This window comes from Eptatretus burgeri, chromosome 12, assembly GCF_056783735.1.
Source record: "Eptatretus burgeri isolate ZD-2024b chromosome 12, Ebu_testis_v1, whole genome shotgun sequence".
Lineage (NCBI taxonomy): Eukaryota > Metazoa > Chordata > Myxini > Myxiniformes > Myxinidae > Eptatretus > Eptatretus burgeri.
Genome location: NC_140972.1, coordinates 87,195,789 through 87,218,288, shown reverse-complemented (window position 1 = coordinate 87,218,288; position 22,500 = coordinate 87,195,789). Strand labels below are relative to the sequence as shown.

The following is a 22,500-nucleotide window of genomic DNA, read 5'->3' as shown; positions in this document are numbered from 1 at the left end:
CACCGCCAGTGATAGGCTATTTATAACTGCGCTGTGTTCAGCTCAGTCAGCATGCCATCCCACATGCATCTGAAGAAGTAGGCATGCTGCGCAATGCAGTCTGGCAAAGGAGTAAAGGATCGATCAAGCTTCGTGTTGAAGTCCGATCATGGTTTTATATTGGCTTGTTTTGTACATCACCGCACTCACTTACACATAGGCATTGAGTGGTAGTCATCACCACGATGACTGTGTGTCATGTAATTTGTTGATGGTATATGAGTTTTCATTCCATATGAAAACTCATTCTACATTCATGCCAATGAATGAAACCAACAGCAATTCATTCCACATTTGTCAATGGTGAGACACCATCATCGATGGTATATGAGTTGTCATACAGTTGTTCATTATCTTTACTTTTGGTAACCTGATTCATGAATTCCATCTTTGCTTGATCACTTTCCAACTCACCAATGAACCCCCACCTATGCACCGAGGATTGTGTTTCCCTTTTGGTACAATAGCCGGCTTAGAGATTGTTGTGCCCTCTCACACGTACGTGTCCAGGCCACGCGCGACTTTATCCTTCAGCCCACAGTAATGAATGTTCGCATACGCGTAAGTTGTCACACGTCTAATTCGTCATTTTTTTTCTCAGTCCTAATGGTGACGACTTACGAGTAGTCTACTGTATGTATATATATGTATATATATATATATATATATATATATATATATATATATATATATATATATATATATATATATATATCTTCTTCTTCTTCTTTCGGCTGCTCCCGTTAGGGGTCTCCACAGCGGATCATCCGTATGATCCGCATAGTGATTTGGCATATATGTATATATGTATGTGTATATATATATATATATATATATATATATATATATATATATATATATATATATATATATATATATATATATATATATATATATATATATATATATATATATATATATTGCACTTTGAAAGCAGCTGCTTTTGCATATTCTAATAAACAAGCAGTTTTTTGGCCTCTTTGTAATGTGCATCATATGCAATTTTTCCTAGTGTTTGTAAAAATCATTGGCCCATCATCCCAATTACGTGAGCCATTTGTACTTGAGTCATTAGCCTATTTGTAGACATGTAATGCAGCCTATGCATATATTTCTACAACCAAATTTCCATCTCCATTACTACTTCCTTAAGGGCCTCAATTATTCCCATCTTCTTCTGGGGTTGGCCAGGCCTGAAGTTCAATTGTAGGTTGCCGGAATTTGGAATTCGTTCAAGTAGCCGGCGATGGTTCACCTACTCGTTGTGAAAGTCATTGTGGGATATTAATGTTGGAAGACTGCACACGCAGCTCAACGTCTGTCTGAGTGACGGCACACTTTGTGATACAATGCACTGCCTGCGAAGCACCAATCTGACAGATTATAATCAGGCCAAGAATCAAACGCAGATGAGACCTCTCAAAGGGCAAGTGCGCTACCTCTGCACCATCCTATCATACAAACAAGGTGTGATGCAACATTTTGGGAGATTATTATTCCTATGAATAATGTAATTCTCGAAAGTTCGTCATTTTATATACCCCTTAAGTTGATATTCAATCAAAATGTGAGATTAAATCAGGATGGGGAGACTTGAAGTTCGAACTTAATTCCCAAATAATGTTTTGTTCTTCTTTTTATTTTTTTTAAACAGGTCTGAGGTTTGTTGAAGAGATAAATATCAAGTATATATATTTAAATAATATTACAATAAATATACCTCTCGCTACCTCTTTTTATTATTTTTTTTTTTCCGGTGCCAACCAACAACAAGAACCGCACATAACATCCATTACCGCCCTGTGTCAAAGGATTGTCGCTCTCTATGTCCAAGAACGCATGCACTCATTCCCGAACGATAAAAAATCGAGCAATCCTTGGTTTCAATATTTTCAACATATATTTCTTATAATCAATCTCGTATCCTGAATGTAATTCGATTCGGCCGCGTGATGACGTCATCACGCACTCACACGAACCCGTAACGTCGATCAGCCTGATGAAGCATACAAGGTGGAAACAGAACTGAATTTGAATTTAAAATCATAATGATGCTCCGAAACCATCCATTTATCACATATGCAACGTACAGTGTTCAAAGCCAAAACAGCATACAGAGTTTATCGAACAATGAGAAAACCCAAGCCTTGGTCCATTTGACTCCCACAGCTTAACCACAGCACGAGTACTGTAGGGAATTCTCACACATAATCTCCAAACTGTCTGCCGAAGTGGTTTTAATTATTCAATTCCCTATAGAGTACACACACACACACACACACACACACACACACACACACACACACACACACACACACACACACACACCCACACACACACACACACACACACACACACACACACCTCGGTAAAAACACTCTCAATGACATTCGCCCAGCACTATGAATTAGCAGCACATGCAGAATCGGTCATCATCGTCCTTCCTCCGGATTTGGTGTGCGCAATTCACCTCCTCTAAAGTCTTCACGTTTATGATGACAACCAATCATTATCTCTATACAAACATACAAGTTGTTCCACACATACAAGTTACAGGTTGGAACACTCAACTTACGTCTAACACAAACTCAACCTTCCCACTCACATTGTATTCGCCTCCTCGCTCGTTTACCTTGTGTATGTCCTGTCTCAGCTTGTGACCCCGTTAGCCAAGCTGCTCACGCCCTCCAGGGTGTTTCATTCTGTCTCAAGCATCCGACTCTGCCCTCCGCCAACACAGAGCTGACGGTGTGTAATATCTTTGGATCTAAGGACCCGGTCAGCGAGAAGGGATCCTGTCTTCCCTCTGTCCATGTTATCCAGCCCTGTACTCCCTTACAACATGTTCCTTTGGGTAACTCTATGTTCTTTGGAAAGTTATTCCCCATTGTATGTTCTTAACTTGTCACGAGCCTAAAGCTTTAGTCTTTTCTTCTTTTATCGTGCAGGCTCAAAGACCCGCTCTTCTCGATTGCCTTAAAGCTTTTCTCTCCTCTGAGGGACTCTGGACCCTCCCAACGATTACCCCAGGACTCTAACCTGCGATCACAGGACTCAAACCTGCACTTACAGGACTCAAACCTGCACCACCTGTTTCACTCGTACGTTCCTTGTCCTCTGACCCAAACCAGTCACCTGAATCTGGCCTAATAGCCCCTATGCTCCTCCAACAAACCGCATTCGACTTTCCTCATTTACCGTTACCAGTTCGTAACCCGCGCAGACCCCGAGGCTGCGCTCAACCGCGATCGCTCCGGATCGCGGCGTTCAGGACCTGACAGTGTCCCATCTGGGGTGCCAGCTGTGATGAAGACCCTCACCAATCCTGGCCAAGAATTGAGGGGAGTCATCAGAAGATTCTCGAATATACGGTTTATTGAAGTTGCACAGCACGTGCAAGCGGAGGTGGCACAGGGACCAACCGCAGCAGTCAGACGCTGTACCACACTAAAGGTTACACTCCAAAAGTTTCATATATAAAACCTATTCCTAGGTGGAGAAAGCAAGCAAAGAAAGAAACAAAGATGCAAGTGGGCTTTTTCCCCCCTCCCTGCGGCCCTCGGGGAGAATTAGCAGTAAACAGCTTCTTTCTCACGCTTCAAACAGCATGAGAGTGCAGGCACATATTCATAAACAGGAGCAAATCCTTTTGTAGTTCTCCAAGATTGTTGACACTCCACTGAAATTCATAACAGCCTACAGAAGCAAGGCTGGCAAGGACACAGGCTGGCTTGTTGGTAATACATCGTGTAAAACGAAGACAAAGGCTTGGAAACACAATTTGAAGCAGCCAGGACAAGGGTTTGAATCCAGACACCTGATTAATGCAATTGATGGATGTTTAAATAAGTCAAATGTACAAATATGGGCCAATGGGGCCATCACCTAATATGTCATAACAGTATTGAGAAGAGCTAAATATTTACTTAAATTTCTAAGTTGCAGCTCTGTTTCAATATATCAGTGTGATTGTTTTTTAAATACATTGTAGGATGTGTGGCAGTAAGCTGGAGGCATCTGTCTTTTTTTCGGGGGGGGGGCTCAGGTTAATGCTGATTGGCTCTGCAGCAGATACTGCAGGTAGCAAAGTTAAAATATCCTGCTTTCCAAAAAAGTTCAAACATTTTGAAGAAACTGCGTGTATGTTTCCACACACAGAGGGGCAGCATTACGACCATTCGCTGGACACTTCAGAGGCTCTGACGTAACAGTCTGGCAAATGAAGCATCTGCTCCAATCAATAATCTAGCATCAGCATCGTTCAGGCCTACGTTAGGGTTTCTATCCAGAAAGAAGGTACAAATCTCAATGAGTGCAGGCATAGGATCGGCTATAACACCCAACTCAAATTTACAGCAATGATTTTGTCTTGTTTCATGTTATCTTCCAAGATTCGCCCTGGTAATCCTTGAGAAATATCATTTATAATGACCTGTGAAGTAGCATCTGCCTGAATGTCCAGTGATTTTTTTTTTCTCCATTTGTTGAATAAATTGCCCACATGGACTCACCATCGGTGAGAAACTAAACTGTCGACATCCATTTTCTCTGGTGTTCCACACTCCTCCACCGCTAGTGGGAGCATTTCATGGTCATGGTGTCACTCCTTCTCGCAAATTGGGGCATGCCACGCCCTAACTTAATAACACTAATAACAGTCGCTCATAAATACACAGGCACCTGTTCAGGTGGCTCCCAGGCCAAATTTCATTTTTATGTGTTCTCTCATCCATAGAAAAAAAATCAAGCTTTTATTTGGCAAATAATTTACTTCTCAATTTTATAGACCAGTCCATCCTGGGGAGAAAACATCGACAGACGCGTGTTTCGAGCTTGTTGGCCCAAGTCAGCGTGAAGCAGAAGCTTCTCCCCAGAGTGAACTAGACAAATCCCACAAGACATTAAGACTGTTCAGTCAGAAGAGCCTTTTATTCTTCATAACTGCTCCCAGGACTGTTTTATGTACCACAGACAGGATAATGTGTGGCAGGCATTATCTGTTGGATATATATATATATATATATATATATATATATACATATATATATATATATATATATATATATATATATATATACATATATATATATATATATATATATATATATATATATATATATATATATATATATACACATATATATATATATATATATATACATATATATATATATATATATATATATATATATATACATATATATATATATATATATATATATATATACACATATATATATATATATATACACATATATATATATATACACATATATATATATATACACATATATATATATATACACATATATATATATATATATATATATATATATATATATATATATATATATATATATACATATATATATATATACATATATATATATATATATATATATATATATATACATATATATATATACATATATATATATATATACATATATATATATACATATATATATATATACATATATATATATATACATATATATATATATATATATATATATATATATATATATACGCACACACACACACACACACACACACACACACACACACACACACACACACACACACACACACACAGTCTGGGTCTGCTCTTGCTTATAGCTCAAATTAGCAAAGTAGATCGTGTTTACTTTTGGTTGGAATTGCCTCCTCCTTTAAAAAAAAAAAACACATATATGTATATATCAGTCACTTTAAAGGTTTTGACAGGCCAGCATGTGCCAGTTTAGGTGGAAAACGCCGACCTTCAAAATTCCGATTAGTCCCACAGCACAGGCACAATCTGGGTGAAACATCAGGGTGATGCCCTGCTCACAGATTGGGCTGTGGAATAATGGCCGCTGAGAGAGGAAGTGTGCGTGGCACTCTCTCGGAAAATGTAAAAATATTCTGAAAATTTACTTCCAATGAAGGCACATGAGCAGGACAAAGAACGGGCGAGCAGGAATGAAATGGGAACAGGGAGAAGGCAGGACCACGAACAGGAACCAGTGACAACGATGAAGCAGGGAGACTAACTGAAAATCCTTCTCCTCAGATGAGGCAAACTTTTTCCACTCTCATCGTCAGAAAAAACTCTCCCTCTCATTCACCCTGAGGCGATCCTCATCTCTTCTTTTTTACTTTTCTTCTCAGACGCAATTCAAACTGATTCTTTTTGTCGTGATCCCCACTCTTCTGGAGAGCCCAAAAACTCCTCCTCCCCAGGGGCGATACCTCCCCTTTTTCTTTCCTGGGCAGTGCCAAGACCCCACTTCGGTGCCTCACTCGGGGATTAGAGAAAGCTGCACATACGATTCCTTATGTTAAACCATAACTAATTATTACTATGCATCACCCTTCGTATGATGCACATTTAAACAACACAATTCTTAAGCTAGCGTTTCTTTGCTTTTACATCGAGATTTCTAGTTACTCGTACATGGCCCATACTAAAATACACATGTCTAACTGTTCTTCTCTCAACTCGCATTGGGAATATTGGTATGCTTACCATGCTTGCCAGGGGTTAGTTGGTGACTGTGTGTGTTTTGTTGTTTGATAATTGTGTGTAGTGTAGTTTTATTTGTAGGAAATAGTACAGAGGAAAAGGTATGTGGGGAGTTAAATTTACTTTTAGTTTGGCCTGAACATCAATAGTTGTAGATTATGTATGGCATAAAACAATGGAGACACAGTGCCATTGTATATTTGAGAGGATTGTGGTATGTGCAACCAGTACATCCTTTATGCTTAATGGGGGTTGGGTAGAAGCCCCCAAAAATATCCATTGGGACCATGCTCTGTGCAGAGCGTTGGTGCTGCCTAAGCAGTCTCCTGGGCTATTGGGAACAATCCTGGACGGGTCGCCACTCTGACGCAGGATACTCAAATGGCTCAATCCTCCCAGCAAGCCAGCACTCATTTTGCTAACTTCGGAAGGATGCCAGGCTGAGTCAACCCCACCTGGTGTTAATTCAGCAGCCAGTGGGGCTCAAATTCAGGACCTTAAGACCCCATGCCAGCCACCCTAACCACGAAGCCAACACCAGGCTTGGGGTAGAATGAGTAACAATTTATTCCATGAATCCCATGTATGATTTAATTATATATATATATATATATATATATATATATATATATATATATATATATATATATAATATTAACCTGTGGTAAGGAGCTCCTTGTTAGCATATTTGTCAATATGTGTTTTGCTAAATGGATACTTGCTATCGCAGCAACATGCTTATGTGTGTGCAACTCGTTCTGGTGCTTGTTTGTGCAGGATGGAGCCAATTGGCTGCATTGCATTGTGTCATGCTTCCGGAGTTGCTGGGCCCACAGCGCTTCAAGGCTCCTCTCCTTGAGATGCTGGTCAAGCGCTGGCAAGATCGCTGCCTAGAGGTAATGCTCCTTCTGAGGAAATGTGCTGCTGAGAACCACCGATAGTGATCAGTTTAGGATGTTCGATTGAGTGTTTTGCCCATAAAATATTCAAAGCTGTTTTTCCTCTGTTTCCATAATTATTTCTTATCAGTACTGTATATACATTGCCTTCAGAAAGTATTCACACCCCTCGACTTTTGTCACATTTTGTTGTGTTTCAGCTTGAATTTAAAATGGATTAAATTTAATTTTTTTTGTCACGGATCTGCACAAAATACCCCAGAATGACAAAGTGAAAAAGGCGTTTTTAGAAATTTTTACAAATTTGAAAATGAAAAGCTGAAATGTCTTCCGTCAATAAGTTTTCAACCCCTTGAGTTAATACTTTGTAGAAGTACCTTTGGTAGTGATCACAGCTTCGAGTCTTCTTGGGTATGTCTGTATCAGCTTTGCACATCTGGATTTGGGGATTTTCTTCCTTTCAGATTTGCTCAAGCTCTGTCAAGTTGGATGGGGGGCATTGGTGAACAGCAATGTTTAAGTCTATACATACATGCATTACATCCATCCATACATACATACATACATACACACATGGGGAGCATGTGCTTTACAGTGTGTTTTGTGGAATGAAGTGCTTTGTGGTGGCGGCAGTGCAAATCCTGCCACCAACCTCTTCGGGAATGTAACCAACTGCAGGAGGACATCCGCAAACACAGTTGGCACCAGATATGGATGGCCGTTGGCTCACAAGGAACTCCTCCAACCCTTTGGCAAGTTTTGTATTTAATCCTGCTGCGTGTGCATGTCCATACACCCTCCACACCAGGGGGACCTGGTGGACGGAGCCAGTTTAGTCGCCGACACTCGACCAAGAACAGGTTAGTACGGGTTTCACATGATACCCTTAGCAAGCCACAGATCTGATCTGATCTGGCCTGACTTGACCTGACAATCAGGGTTGGGTACCACCATATCAGCCAGTTTGCTTTGTACCGTCTATTAGCGTGGCACAATGCAAGGCTCCCGTCCTCAAGTGATCTCCCAACCCCAGCCTCCGAGTAGCCAGATTACAGGTGCATGCCACTACACCCAGCAGTAAGTCTTTACACAGATTCTCAATGGGATTCAAGTCTGGTCTTTGGCTGTGCCACTCAAGATTTCTGCATTCTTGTTCTGAAGCCATTCCAGTGTTGCTTTGGCTGTATGCTTGGGGTCATTGTCCTGTTGGAACATAAATCTTCGCCGCAGTCTCAGTTCTTTTATACTCTGAAACAGGTTCTCCTCAATGATTTGCCTGTATTTGGCTCCATTCATTGTTCCCTCTATCCTTACAAGTCTCCCAGTCTCTACCGCTGAAAAGCATCTCCAGAGCATGATGCTGCCACCACCATGCTTCATGGTAGGGATTGTATTAGATGGGTGATGAGCTGTGCTCAGTTTCTGCCAGACGTAGCACTTTGCATTCAGGCCAAAGAGTTCAATTTTCATCCCACCAGACTATAAGAATCTTTGCCTCCTGCTCTCAGAGTCTTTCATGTGCCTTTTTGCAAAGTCCAAGTGGGCTCTCATGTGCCTTTTTCTCAAGAGTGGCTTCCGTCTGGCCACTCTACCATAAAGCCTAGATTTGTTAAATGCTGCAGACAGAGATTGTTGTCCTGGCAGGTTCTCCCATCTCAGTCAAGGAACTCTGTCGTTCTGCCAGAGTGGTCATTGAGTTATTAATCACCTAATGATGGAGCTCACTGCTCTTGGGAACTTTCAACACTAGAAATTGTTTTATACCATTCCCCAGATTTATTCCTCCTCACAATTCTATCTCTGAGTTCTACGGACAGTTCCTTGGACTTCATGATGGAGTTTCTGCTCTGACATGCACTGTCAGCTGTGGGACCTTTTATAGAAAGGTGAGTTTCTTTCTAAATCATGTCCAATCAATTGAATGGCCACAGGTGGACTCCAATCAAGTTGTCGAGACATCTCAAGGATGATCAAAGGAGTGGACATCTGACATCTGAGCTCAATTTGGAGTGTCATAGCAAAGGGGTTGAACACTTGTTGACGCATGACATTTCAGCTTTTCATTTTTCAATGATTTGTAAAAATTTCTAAAAACATGTTTTGACTTTATCATTTTGGGGTATTTTGTGGAGATCGGTGACAAAATTAATTTAATCCATGATAAATTTGGGCTGTAACACAACAAAATGTGACAAAAGTCGAGATGATGTGTGAATACTTTCTGAATGCAGTGTATGTACAGGTCTGGTTCATGAAATTAGAATAACACAGCAAGAATCAGGCACGCATTTAATTATTTTATTATAATGATCAAGCGCTCAATTTTTCTTTGACATCTGACCTCGAATGAAAGATTTTACAAACTATCTCGGAAAATGTAAAAGATGGTGAAAATTTACTTCTAATAAAAATTGTTGGATTCACCTTGGATTACGGATTTGCCTCAGGGTGGATTACAAGGGGTGTTCTTGCAATTGACTTCCCTAAGAGCGATCATGAAGCCACTGCTCTGCAGATAACTCTGCAGTGTGACGGATTGTTAAACAACCATAGACACTGTCTGAGACTCTTAAGGTAGGGTCCAGCGTCCAATTCCCACTTTAGCTTCCCAGCAAATTAAACCCCCCAGATAGGGAACTGTGCTTACCAACGTACAGCCGATTTCAGAATACGGCCAATCTTTCCCGTCGGTTTACATGTTGGCTACTGACTATTCATAACGGATCAGCTCGGGCGAACTTCCTGATTGCAGCACACTACATTTAACAATCGGACAGTTTGGAAGGGATTATTATTCATAAGGCACATATCGGATCAAACAAAAGTCACTCATGTAAAAGCACAGAAGCCCCTTGGTCAATCACTTAACACGAATAACTCAGTCGCCACTTTTGTTCCGACAAAAGAATATGAGCAAGACAGATAGACAGAGATTGAGAGTGATGGGGTGTGTTGTCGACCCCGTTCTTACCCGCATGTGAACCAGCTGGCTCACGTGTTACCGAATGGGTGGGCGATATTGGTGTGTGTGCGTGTGAAGCGTTAAGTGCAAGTGTGAGACGTGAGATGTAAAGTAGGTCCTAAAAAGGACTGTTGTGCTTCCGGCTGATTACTCTGACATTCAAAGGGAATGGGGGAGGTATAGTTTAGTAGAAAGTCTTTAGGAGCATGCATATGTGGCGACCGCATCAAGGAGCTCTTTCCATCCAGGAGCTTTCATTGGCTGTTTCCCATGATCCGTCAGATCCCATTAGTCGACTCGGAACTTGGTGCTTCCATGTGTCGTTTCGCTGCCGCCATGTGTCCTATCGCTGCTGCCTTGTATCCTCTCGCTGCCATGCTTCCTTAGCCTCCACAGGTGAATGCAGGCTATTTTGTGTGAGGTTTGTTGTTTTGTGGAGCTTTGTGGTGTGGAGTCGTCATTTTGTGGGGATTTGGTCATGTAAAGTGTTTTGTTCAGTACTATAGGTGTGTGTGTGTGTGTGTGTGTGTGTGTGTGTGTGTGTGTGTGTGTGTGTGTGTGTGTGTGTGTGTGTGTGTGTGTGTGTGTGTGTGTGTGTGTGTGTGTGTGTGTGTGTGTGTGTGTGTGTGTGTGTGTGTGTGTGAACGAGAGAGAGAGAGAACGAGAGAGAACGAGAGAGAGAGAGAAAGAGAGAAAGAGAGAGAGAAAGAGAGAGAAAGAAAGAGAGAGAGAACGAGAGAGAGAACGAGAGAGAGAACGAGAGAGAGAACGAGAGAGAGAACGAGAGAGAGAACGAGAGAGAGAACGAGAGAGAGAACGAGAGAGAGAACGAGAGAGAGAGAGAGAAAGAACGAGAGAGAGAACGAGAGAGAGAGGGAGAGAGAGGGAGAGAGAGAGGGAGAGAGAGAGGGAGAGAGAGAGGGAGAGAGAGAGGGAGAGAGAGAGGGAGAGAGAGAGAACGAGAGAGGGAGAGAGAGAACGAGAGAGGGAGAGAGAGAACGAGAGAGGGAGAGAGAGAACGAGAGAGAGAGAACGAACAATGGGACTGACACTGCCACACACACAACTCGTATATCTCCCCAAACGAGACATTGGACCCCTGAGTTTACCTAAATGAATACAATGACATAACTACTCGATTGTTCTATGTTATTTGGTATCTGACACCCCAGTGATTTCCGAAATCCGTCAAAATATTATCTCAGAAAATGTATAAAGATGCTGAAAATGGACTTCTAATAAAAAGCAGTGGTCATTTGTGTCAAAAAATTAGAATAGATGACGTTTCATGTTGAGATACCCATCTTAATTCAGTTCCTTTCTCATTCGAAACACTAAGGTCAACTGATGCATGTGTACCAGTGCTCTATGAATGTGTATAGCCACGGGAAGGAAGCACAACATTTCTGAAATGAATGCAGTGGTCAAGACACTCACCGATGATGGAAGGTCACAGTCAGCTATTGCCAGACAAATTGGCTGTTCGCAATCCACAGTATGTCACATTTTTAAAGAGCTTCGCACTGATCATGATGTCGTATCATGCAGAAAGAATTCTGGACAAAAGTGGATCACCACTTCAATAGATGACAGGAAGGTGGTCAATATTGCAAAGAAGAACTGGTTCCAGTCAAACAAAAAGCTTGCTTTCAGGTGGAATTGACGATGGTGTCGAAGCATCAATGTCTTCAACCTATCACCGTCTTCATGAACTTTAATTTCACTCGAGGGTCCTGAAGCCTCTCCTGAATGCATCCCACAGGAGGAGAAGACTGTTGAGAGAGAGAGAGAGAGAGAGAGAGAGAGAGAGAGGCACAGAGGAACAGAGACACAGAGGCACAGAGGCACAGAGGCACAGAGACACAGAGACACAGAGACACAGAGAGAGGCAGACAGGTCTTTGGAACAATGGTCAACTCATGTTCATGGATGAATCAAAATTTTGTATCTCTTTTTGTGACGAAGGACCCTGATATGATTATGGCACCATCCAAAAGAGCCGTATCGCTCTACCTGCCTTCAGTGGAGTGTCAAGTTTCCATAAAGTCAGATGGTATGAGTTGGCATGAGTGCCATGGGTGTGTGCCCTCTTTGAGTGCTGAATCGGACAGTTAATGCAGCACAGTACCAAGACGTTCTGGAGCATTTCATGATCCCAACTATTGAGGTGTCATTTAGTGACAATGATTATATCAAATGAAAGACCAAATACTGCATTGGAGTCATCAGAAGAAACCTGAATATGCAAAGAGCAAAGATAAGAGTCATCAGCAGGAACCTAGAAAGGATTGACTTAATCTTCCAGCAAGACCTTGCTGCGGTGCCGGGCACACGCTCTACAATGGCATGGCTTGCCACCCATGTTATTTTGGTTTTTTTATCTTGGCCTGCAAACTCACCTGACATAAACCAAAAGGAGAATCTATGGTACACTCAAATGCAAGCTGAATGCACCCAAACCTCAAATGCTTTAGGAACTGAAGGATAAACTGGTCCAGTGATGGGAATTCATCACGGAAGGAGAATGCAACCACCTCGTCGCATTAATGCCCCATGGCATTAAGACTGTGATCAAAGCGAAAGGAGGAACAACCTTTGTTCATGCACCAATGAGTAACTAATCCCCAACCACATGCTGAGGACCTGACTTGTGCATTCCCGCTGGCAATTTGTTCATGCACCGATGAGTAACTGATTCCCAACCACAGAAATCTCCCTAAAATGCAGTGATCACATATATGGTGTTTGTATGTATGTAGCTGAAATAGCGCCCTCTGGTGTGTGTGCTAGCCAAGAAGTGGATGGGAAACTGAAGCTGGAATCCAAATGGAAAGATGCATGTGCACACAAAACAATTTATTTTGAAACTGATTAAATAATGCAACTATCACAGAACATGGTTCTATGAGCTATTTTAGAAGAACAGTAATTGAGTGCTCGTCTTTGATGGGCTCTTCAGCTGGTGATAATTATTGACATTTCATTAAGAAAAAAATAAAATGGAGGGACCACAAAACAACACCCACTGTTACAGGAAGAAGAATAAGAGGAAGAAGAAGACATCCCAATCGGAAATTATATCACACGTGCACAGATGACAAGTGACCCGCATTTCGTGGGTTTGGCCCGTTTTGTTTCTGAAAACCTGCAGATCCATTTTAGTATCATCAAAACCCAGATTTGATGGAAAGTACGATCAATTTTAAAAACATAATCATTGACACACATACTGATCGACCTGCAGCGGATATGCAAGGTATCACTAATCAATTGGCTGTGTGACGTCATGAGCTTTCCCTCACCAAAGGCCACAACATGATCCAGGATTCCGTGTGCAGTATCACTTCACTTCCAATCATGTCTAAGAAATATAATAAATACTTGCTTTTGATTCCTCCAAGCCAGTTTTTCATCACTTCCAACTTGCAATGTATGCATGTGTAGTAACAACAAATCTCATGTTTCGAGCTTAACCTATCCTTAAAGACACAGAATCTCTCAAGAAGATGTCAGACACTCAGGGGGAGCACACACTCCTCATTCTTCCAGTTCTCAGCTCAAACTCGACACAGACCTCTCTTGAAAGGGCCTGGCTCTGACCTTTCTCCTCATAACCTCGGTTCAAAACCATCCCTTATGTGACATTATCAGGTACGCCCATTGGTTCACCAGCTCAAGTCCATTGTCGATTGGTCCAGTGAAAAATAAAATCACACCAAAACAATGAAAATTACAAAGGGATCGAGGCAATCAAGACCAGGCCTAAATTGGGGCTCATGATATGTCAACTCTAAACCTGCAATTATGATATAACTAATTAGCGATAATTAACCATTTAACCCCTTAGACTATTTTGTTTATATCTTCTTCGTCTTCTTCCGGCCGCTCCCATTAGGGGTCGCCACAGCGGATCATCCGTTATGATCTGCATAATGATTTGGCACAGGTTTTACGCCAGATGCCCTTCCTGACGCAACCCTGGTCGTCTCTTACGACACAGGGATATCTATTTTGTTTATATATCCATATATATATATATATATATATATATATATATATATATATATATATATATATATATATATATATATATATATATATATATATATATATATATATATACATATATATATATACATATATATATATATATATACATATATATATATACATATATACATATATATATACATATACATATATATACATATATATATATACATATATATATATATACATATATATATATATATATATATATATATATATATATACATATATATATACATATATATATATATATATTTCTTCTTCTTCTTCCTCTTTCGGCTTGCTCCCGTTAGGGGTCGCCACAGCGGACCAACTGTCTCCATTTCTCTCTATCCTCCACATCTTCCATTGACACTCCAACCACCCGCATGTCCGCCCTCACCGCATCCATGAACCTCTTCTTTGGCCTTCCTCTTCTCCTCCTGCCTGGCGGCTCCATCTTCAACATCCTTCTCCCGATATACTCCGTTTCCCTCCTGTGCACATGTCCAAACCATCTCAATCTCGCCTCTCTCACTTTGTTTCCAAACCGTCCTACCTGCGCTGTCCCTCTAATACACTCATTTCTTATCCTATCCATCCTCGTCACTCCCAACGAGAATCGCAGCATCTTTAACTCTGCCACCTCCAGCTCTGCTTCCTGTCTTTTTGTTAGCGCCACCGCCTCCAAACCATACAACATAGCTGGTCTCACTACCGTCTTGTATACTTTCCCCTTCACTCTTGCAGCTACCCTTCTGTCACAAATCACTCCTGCAACTCTTCTCCACCCACTCCATCCTGCCTGCACTCTCTTTTTCACTTCTCTCCCACACTCTCCGTTACTTTGGACAGTTGATCCCAAGTATTTAAACCAATCCACCTTCCCCACCTCAACTCCTTGCAACTGCACCATACCACCACCCTCCCTCTCATTTACGCACATGTACTCCGTCTTACTCCTACTGACTAACATTCCCCTTCTCTCCAGTGCGTACCTCCACCTCTCAAGGCTCGATTCAGCCTGCTCCCTACTCTCCCTACAGATCATGATGTCATCCGCGAACATCATGGTCCATGGAGACTCCAGTCTGATCTCGTCGGTCAACCTGTCCATCACCATTGCAAACAGGAAAGGGCTCAGAGTCGATCCTTGGTGCAATCCCACTTTAACCTTAAACTGGTCCGTCATTCCTACCGCACACCTCACCGCTGTCATACTGTCCTCATACATATCCTGCACGATCCTCACATACTTCTCAAACACTCCCGACTTCCTCATACAATACCACAACTCCTCTCTTGGCACCCTATCATAAGCTTTCTCTAAATCCACAAACACACAATGTAACTCTTTCTGGCCTTCCCTATACTTCTCCATCAACATTCTCAAAGCAAACATCGCATCAGTGGTGCTCTTTCCTGGCATAAACCCATATTGCTGCTCACAGATCATCACCTCTCCTCTCAACCGAGCTTCCACTACTCTTTCCCACAACTTCATGGTGTGGCTTAACAACTTTATCCCTCTGTAATTTCCACAGCTCTGCACATCACCCTTATTCTTGAAAATCGGAACCAGCACACTTAATCTCCACTCCTCCGGCATCCTCTCACTTTCCAAGACTTTATTAAACAATCTGGTTAACAACCCCACTGCCATCTCTCCTAAGCACTTCCATGCCTCCACTGGTATACCATCTGGGCCAACCGCCTTTCCACTTTTCATCTTCTTCATAGCAGTCCTCACTTCATCCTTACTGATCCACCCCACTTCCAGATTCACTATCTCCACCTCTTCCAACCTTCTCTCTCTCTCATTTTCTTCATTCATCAGCTCCTCAAAGTACTCCATCCACCTTCTCAACACACTCTCCTCACTCGTCAGCACATTCCCATTTGCGTCCTTTATCACCCTAACCTGCAGCACATCCTTCCCAGCTCGGTCCCTCTGTCTTGCCAATCGGTATAAATCATTTTCCCCTTCTTTTGTATCCAACTTCTCATACAGCTCGTCATATGCCTTTTCCTTGGCCTTAGCCACCTCTCTTTTTGCTTTTCGACGCCACTCCTTGTACTCCTGCCGACTTTCTTCATCTCTCTGACTATCCCACTTCTTTTTCGCCAACCCCTTCTTCCTTATACTTTCCTGTACTTCCTCATTCCACCACCAAGTCTCCTTATCTTCCTTCCTCTGTCCAGATGTCACACCAAGTACCTTCCTAGCTATCTCCCTCACAACTTCTGCTGTCGTTGCCCAATCATCCCACCCATCTTTACCACCATCCAACGCCTGTCTCACCTCCTCCCTAAATTTCATGCAACAGTCTTCCTCCTTCAGCTTCCACCATCTGGTCCTTGGTTCAGCCCTCACTCTCTTCCTCAACCTCACCTCTAAAGTCATCCTACAGACCACCAATCGATGCTGTCGAGCTACACTCTCCCCTGCCACAACCTTACAGTCACTAATCTCTTTCAGGTTGCATCTCCTTCTTAAGATGTAATCCACCTGTGTGCACTTTCCTCCACTCTTGTATGTCACCCTGTGTTCCTCCTTCTTCTTGAAATACGTGTTTACCACTGCCATTTCCATTCTTTTTGCAAACTCTACCACCATTTGCCCTTCCACATTTCTCTTGTTGAGACCGTACCTCCCCATCACCTCCTCATCCTCTTTATTCCCTTCCCCAACATGTCCATTGAAATCTGCTCCAATCACCACTCTTTCATCCTTGGATACACTCTCCACCACTTCATCTAACTCACTCCAGAAATCTTCTTTATATTCCATCTCACACCCCATATGTGGGGCATATGCACTGATGACATTCATCATCACCCCTTCAATTTCCAACTTCACACTCATCACTCGGTCAGACACCCTCCTCACCTCCAATACCCTCTTGACATGATCTTCCTTCAGGATTATCCCGACACCATTTCTCCTCCCATCCACACCATGGTAGAACAGTTTGAAACCACCTCCAATGCTCCTCGCCTTACTCCCCATCCACTTGGTCTCTGTACACACAGTATGTCCACCTTTCTTCTCTCCATCATATCAGCTAACTCTCGCCCTTTGCCAGTCATCGTCCCAACATTCAGAGTTCCAACTCTCACCTCCACACTTCTACCCTTCCCCCTCTCCCACTGCCTCCGGACTCGCCTTCCCCGTCTCCTTCTCCTCCTTCGCCCAGCAGTAGCACAATTTCCACTGGTACCCTGCTGACCACCGGTACCGGTGGCGGTCGTTGGTAACCCGGGCCTCGACCGATCCGGTATGGAAATTCGTTTTGTTGTCCGCATACTGATTTGGCATAGGTTTTTACGCCGGATGCCCTTCCTGACGCAACCCTGGTCGCCTCTTACGACACACAGGGATATGGTACACCTATTCTAACCGGGGCATACACCGGGCCCAGTACAACTGGTGCTCATTTCGCCGACCTCGGAAGGATGGCAGGCTGAGTCAACCCCCTGGTGTTTTCGACTTGGTTTATATATATTTATATATATATATATATATATATATATATATACATATATATATATATATATATATATATATATATATATATACACATTATATATACACATTATATATACACATTATATATATATATATATATATATACATATATATATATATATATATATATATATATATATATATATATACACATTATATAAATATATATATATATATATATATATATATATATATATATATATATATATATATACATACATATATTAATTCAGTGTCCCAACGGGGCTTGAACTCAGGACCTCTTGGGTCCCAAGCCACTGCCCTTACCACTGCGCCAACACCAGGCTTTTATATATATATATATATATATATATATATATATATATATATATATATATATATATATATATATATATATATATATATATATATATATATATATATATATATATATATATATATATATATATATATATATATATATATATATATATATATATATATATATATATATATATATATATATATATGTTATATATATATATATATATATGTTATATATATATGTTATATGTTATATGTTATATGTTATATGTTATATGTGTATATATATGTATATGTATATATACGTATATGTATGTATACAGCAATGCCAACCCTCCCGATTTCATCGGGAGGCTTCCGAAAATTCACCCAAACTCCCGCCCTTACGATCACTATCCTTATCCTCCCGAAATTTTGATATTTTTGCACTGTTCACTAATCAGAATGTACTCGTATGAGAATTGAATGAAAAGCATCGTCTGCTACGTATAGCATGTGGTAACTCCATAACGTTCGCTGCTACCAAATTGTACGTAAAAAAATGCAAATTCAAATGAGGAGCAGCGAAACATTGGGTCTGGATCTCGCTTATGCGATCATGCACTGAGATTTAGTGCATGCGGTATGTGTGCAATACAGTGCATGCGGTATGTGTGCACAGTGTTTCTGCATGCGATACGCTCACTGCATGCAGCTGGGCCCCGTACCAGCCCGGCGGTCGCGACCACCGTGCGGTGTTTAACAGCCGCTAGAGTTTTACGAGTCGCGCTGCAGCTGTGGAACATCGACTTCGAAGTTACCGATGCTTCAAGCCCTCGATGTTGATTACGAAATGGCAGAAAAGAAGCTTACGAAGACCAAGAAATGGTCTCAGAAGTACAAGACCGAATACAGTCTCCAATACCCGTGTATTCGAAAGTCTGAAAGAGGAATTCATCATGTGTATTGTACAGTATGCAGCGTTGATATTTCAGTTGAGCACGGAGGTCGCGATGATATTCGGAAGCACGTTGGAAGCAAACGGCACACAGACATTGCAAAGGAGAGATCTTCGAGCACGAGTACCGGTACACTTCTGAATTATTTCACCAAACAAGGGACAAGCGAGGAAGAGGATGTTACCCGAGCGGAACTTCTCTTTAGTGGATTTATTGTGGAACATAACTTGCCCATATCAGTCTCAGATCATGCTGGACCTCTATTTCAAAAGATGTTTCCAGATTCAAAAGTTGCTTCAAAGTATGGATGTGCAAGAACAAAAACTTGCAAGATGTGCAAGATGTGCAAGAACAAAAAAAAAAAAAAAAAAACAAGAACAAAAAGCAAGAAAAAAAAAAGAAAAAAAAAAAAGAAAAAAAAAAAAGAACAAGAACAAAGAAGAAAAAAAGAACACTGGTCAACAATTTTTTACTTTCTGAATGTTGTCTAGATTTCTACAAGTGAATTAGGGTATTCTGGCACTGCTGAATCAGGAAATGGCATCCGTTTCTCTCCATCAGGTCAGGTTTTTGTGCTAAGTTGATTTGAAAAAATCAGATCTTGTGACAAAATCAATTACATTTTTGTGGCATTATCAGCTGATTTTTGTCAACACATATCATCCTAAACATGTTTTTAAGAAAAAATGTTTTGCCAACAACATTTATTGATTACATGATAGAAACATCGATTACTGTCATCTGAATGGTGGGCATTGATAAAGGTAAGTACAAGTAAATTGCATGTTGCGTCACCACTGTTCAAACTTCAGGGCTTGAACTTCCGTTTCTTCGAACTCCTGGAATGTTCAGCGGCAGGGAGGTCTCTCTTCAGATTCCAACAGTAGTCAGCCATCATGACTGCGTCCCAGCGACCCTGATACCTGGTCTCCATCTCCTTCATGTCCTGATGGAATCTCTCCCCCTGCTCGTCACTCATTGAACCCAGGTTCTCAGGAAACCGGTTCATATGTGAAAATAGGTAGTGCATCTTGATGCTCATGTTGCAGCCCAGGTTTCTGAAAGCAGTCAGCATGTTGTTGACAAGTTCTGCGTAGTTTCTGGCCTTATTGTTGCCAAGAAAGTTCTTCACTACCAAAACAAATGTCTTCCACGCTTCCAGTTCCACTTCGTTCATTGAGTTTTTGAACTCTGGATCTCTGATGAGCTGACGGATCTGAGAACCATCAAAGATGCCAACTTTCAACTTCTCCATGGTCAATCCTGGAAAAGCCTGGCACAAGTAAGTGAAGCAGTCACCATCTTTGTCCAGAGCCTTGGTGAACTGCTTGATAAAGCCGAGCTTGATGTGCAGCGGTGGGAAGAGTATTCTGTCTCTGTCCACCAGAGGGTCGTTGATGACGTTCCTTTCTTTGCATGGCACCAATTCCTCCCGCACAGGCCAGTCCTTCTTCGTGTAATGCTGAGCACGGTCCCTACTATCCCACATGCACAGAAAACATGGGTACTTGGTGAAGCCAGACTGTTGTCCCAACAAAAAGTTCACCATCTTCAGGTCAACACAAATAAACCACTTATGCTGATCATAACCAATTTTCTCCAGCACGTACTTCACCGCTTCATACTTCTCCTTCAGTGTAGTCGAGTGAGCGATGGGTACAGAGGCAAACTGGTTGCCGTTGTGTAGCAGAACACATTTCAGTGATCGCTTGCTGCTGTCAATGAACAGTCTCCAATCTTTGGGTTCGTACTGTGGCACTCCAAGCTTGAGCAGAAGCGCATGTCATAAATTGGCGCATGTAGGTATTGTACATTCTTCAGAGTTCGTTATTTCAAGAAATACAACTTTTTTGTATCACATTATTACAAAATCTGCCCCATTAACTTTAGTTTTGATCCACGAACTTTATGCTTTGCCTCACCAATTTTTGGAAGATTTTGAGGTTTTATGACTTCAAACTGATCCCTTTGACATAATCACCCAGAACTATCGTACCTGAATACTTCTTGTCATTAAAATAATTATTTCCAATTAAAACAATTATTTGACATGACATTTTACCCCCACCAACTTCTTCTAAAATGCTCCACACATGCGTACATGTGAACAAAAATGTAAAAAACGACATGTGGCCATATCTCAAAAACTTGACCTGATTGAACAAAACTAATGTGAGTTTTGGATTCAGCGCATCAGATTCGTCCTAAATCAGCTTAAAAAATGCAGACAACAAATTTGTTGTTGACCAGTGTAATTGGTGAGTTGTCAAATGTTACTGCTTCATCTATTGCCGATATTGCTAGACTAGCTCCATTTAGCCTAGCTACAGACGGTAGCAATGACAGTGGTGAGGCCCAGCTATATCCTGTCCTGATTTCGTACTATGACAACAGTGCTGGGATTGTGAAGCAAGGTTTGCTAAGTTTGCCTGCGTGCAAACAAGATTCCACTGGAGAAAACATTTTCAAACTGCTTGATCATGAGTTCAGTGACAGGAAAATTCCGTGGGGAAATTGTGTTTCCTTTTGTGCTGATAATGCCTCTGTCATGGTGGGCAAGCACAAAGGAGTCGCTGCTTATATCCACAAACAAAATCCAGAGTGCTACATCATGGGATGCCCTTGCCATATGATGCACAATACGGCCAAGAAGGCGGCTCAGGCCTTACCCATTGAATTAGATGACTTTCTCATCGATATTTACTACTACTTGGACAAAAGTAGTAAACGCGTCAAAGGAGTGAAAGCACTGCAAGAACTCTGTGATGCCCCGACACACAAGATTCTGAAGCATGTCGCAACAAGGTGGCTGTCCCTTGGTCAGTGCCTAGACAGGCTGATTGAACAGTGGGAGCCACTTCGCCTCTTCTTCAAAGAAGAAGTACGAAGAAAAATGCAACCAACTGTAGCCAAGACTCTAACAACGAGCAAGAAGGACGGCACTGTATCTACTGCCAGTACTGGCACTGCAGGATCAAGCACTAGTGGAGCAGCATTCACCACTACCACTGCAGTATCTGCTGCGAAGAAGACAGCAGGGACAGCACCAAAACCAATGCTGAGAGCAGGTAGCATCACCGGCCCTTCATCACGTTCATCTACAAAGCAGATCCCTTCAGAGTCGAGAAAGACTGTGATAGTCCCATCTACAGGCAAAGAAGGACCCAAGTTAACTTCTGCTTTTGCCAAATCACTTGATAGAAGCTCAGCAAAACCTTCGAATCAGAGGTCTTCTTCCTTGGCTGCACCTACCTCAAGCTCTCTCCTCAAACGTAAAATTGGATCTGGTACTACGAGTCTGACCTCTTCTG

General features: G+C 41.7%; 1 protein-coding gene and 1 pseudogene across 9 annotated transcripts in view; one reads left to right on the top strand and one right to left on the bottom strand.

The window, feature by feature from the left end:
- Nucleotides 1–22,500, top strand: part of LOC147016050 (WD repeat-containing protein 7-like) — a 210,497-nt gene that overhangs the window by 76,091 nt on the left and 111,906 nt on the right. For all 9 annotated transcript variants that reach the window (XM_085848740.1, XM_085848744.1, XM_085848743.1 and 6 more), the window contains one exon: nucleotides 7,325–7,443. In XM_085848740.1, the coding sequence (XP_085704866.1) occupies nucleotides 7,325–7,443 (119 nt within the window). The remainder of the gene's footprint in view (nucleotides 1–7,324; nucleotides 7,444–22,500) is intronic.
- On the bottom strand, nucleotides 8,381–8,522 carry LOC147016051 (signal recognition particle RNA; annotated as a pseudogene).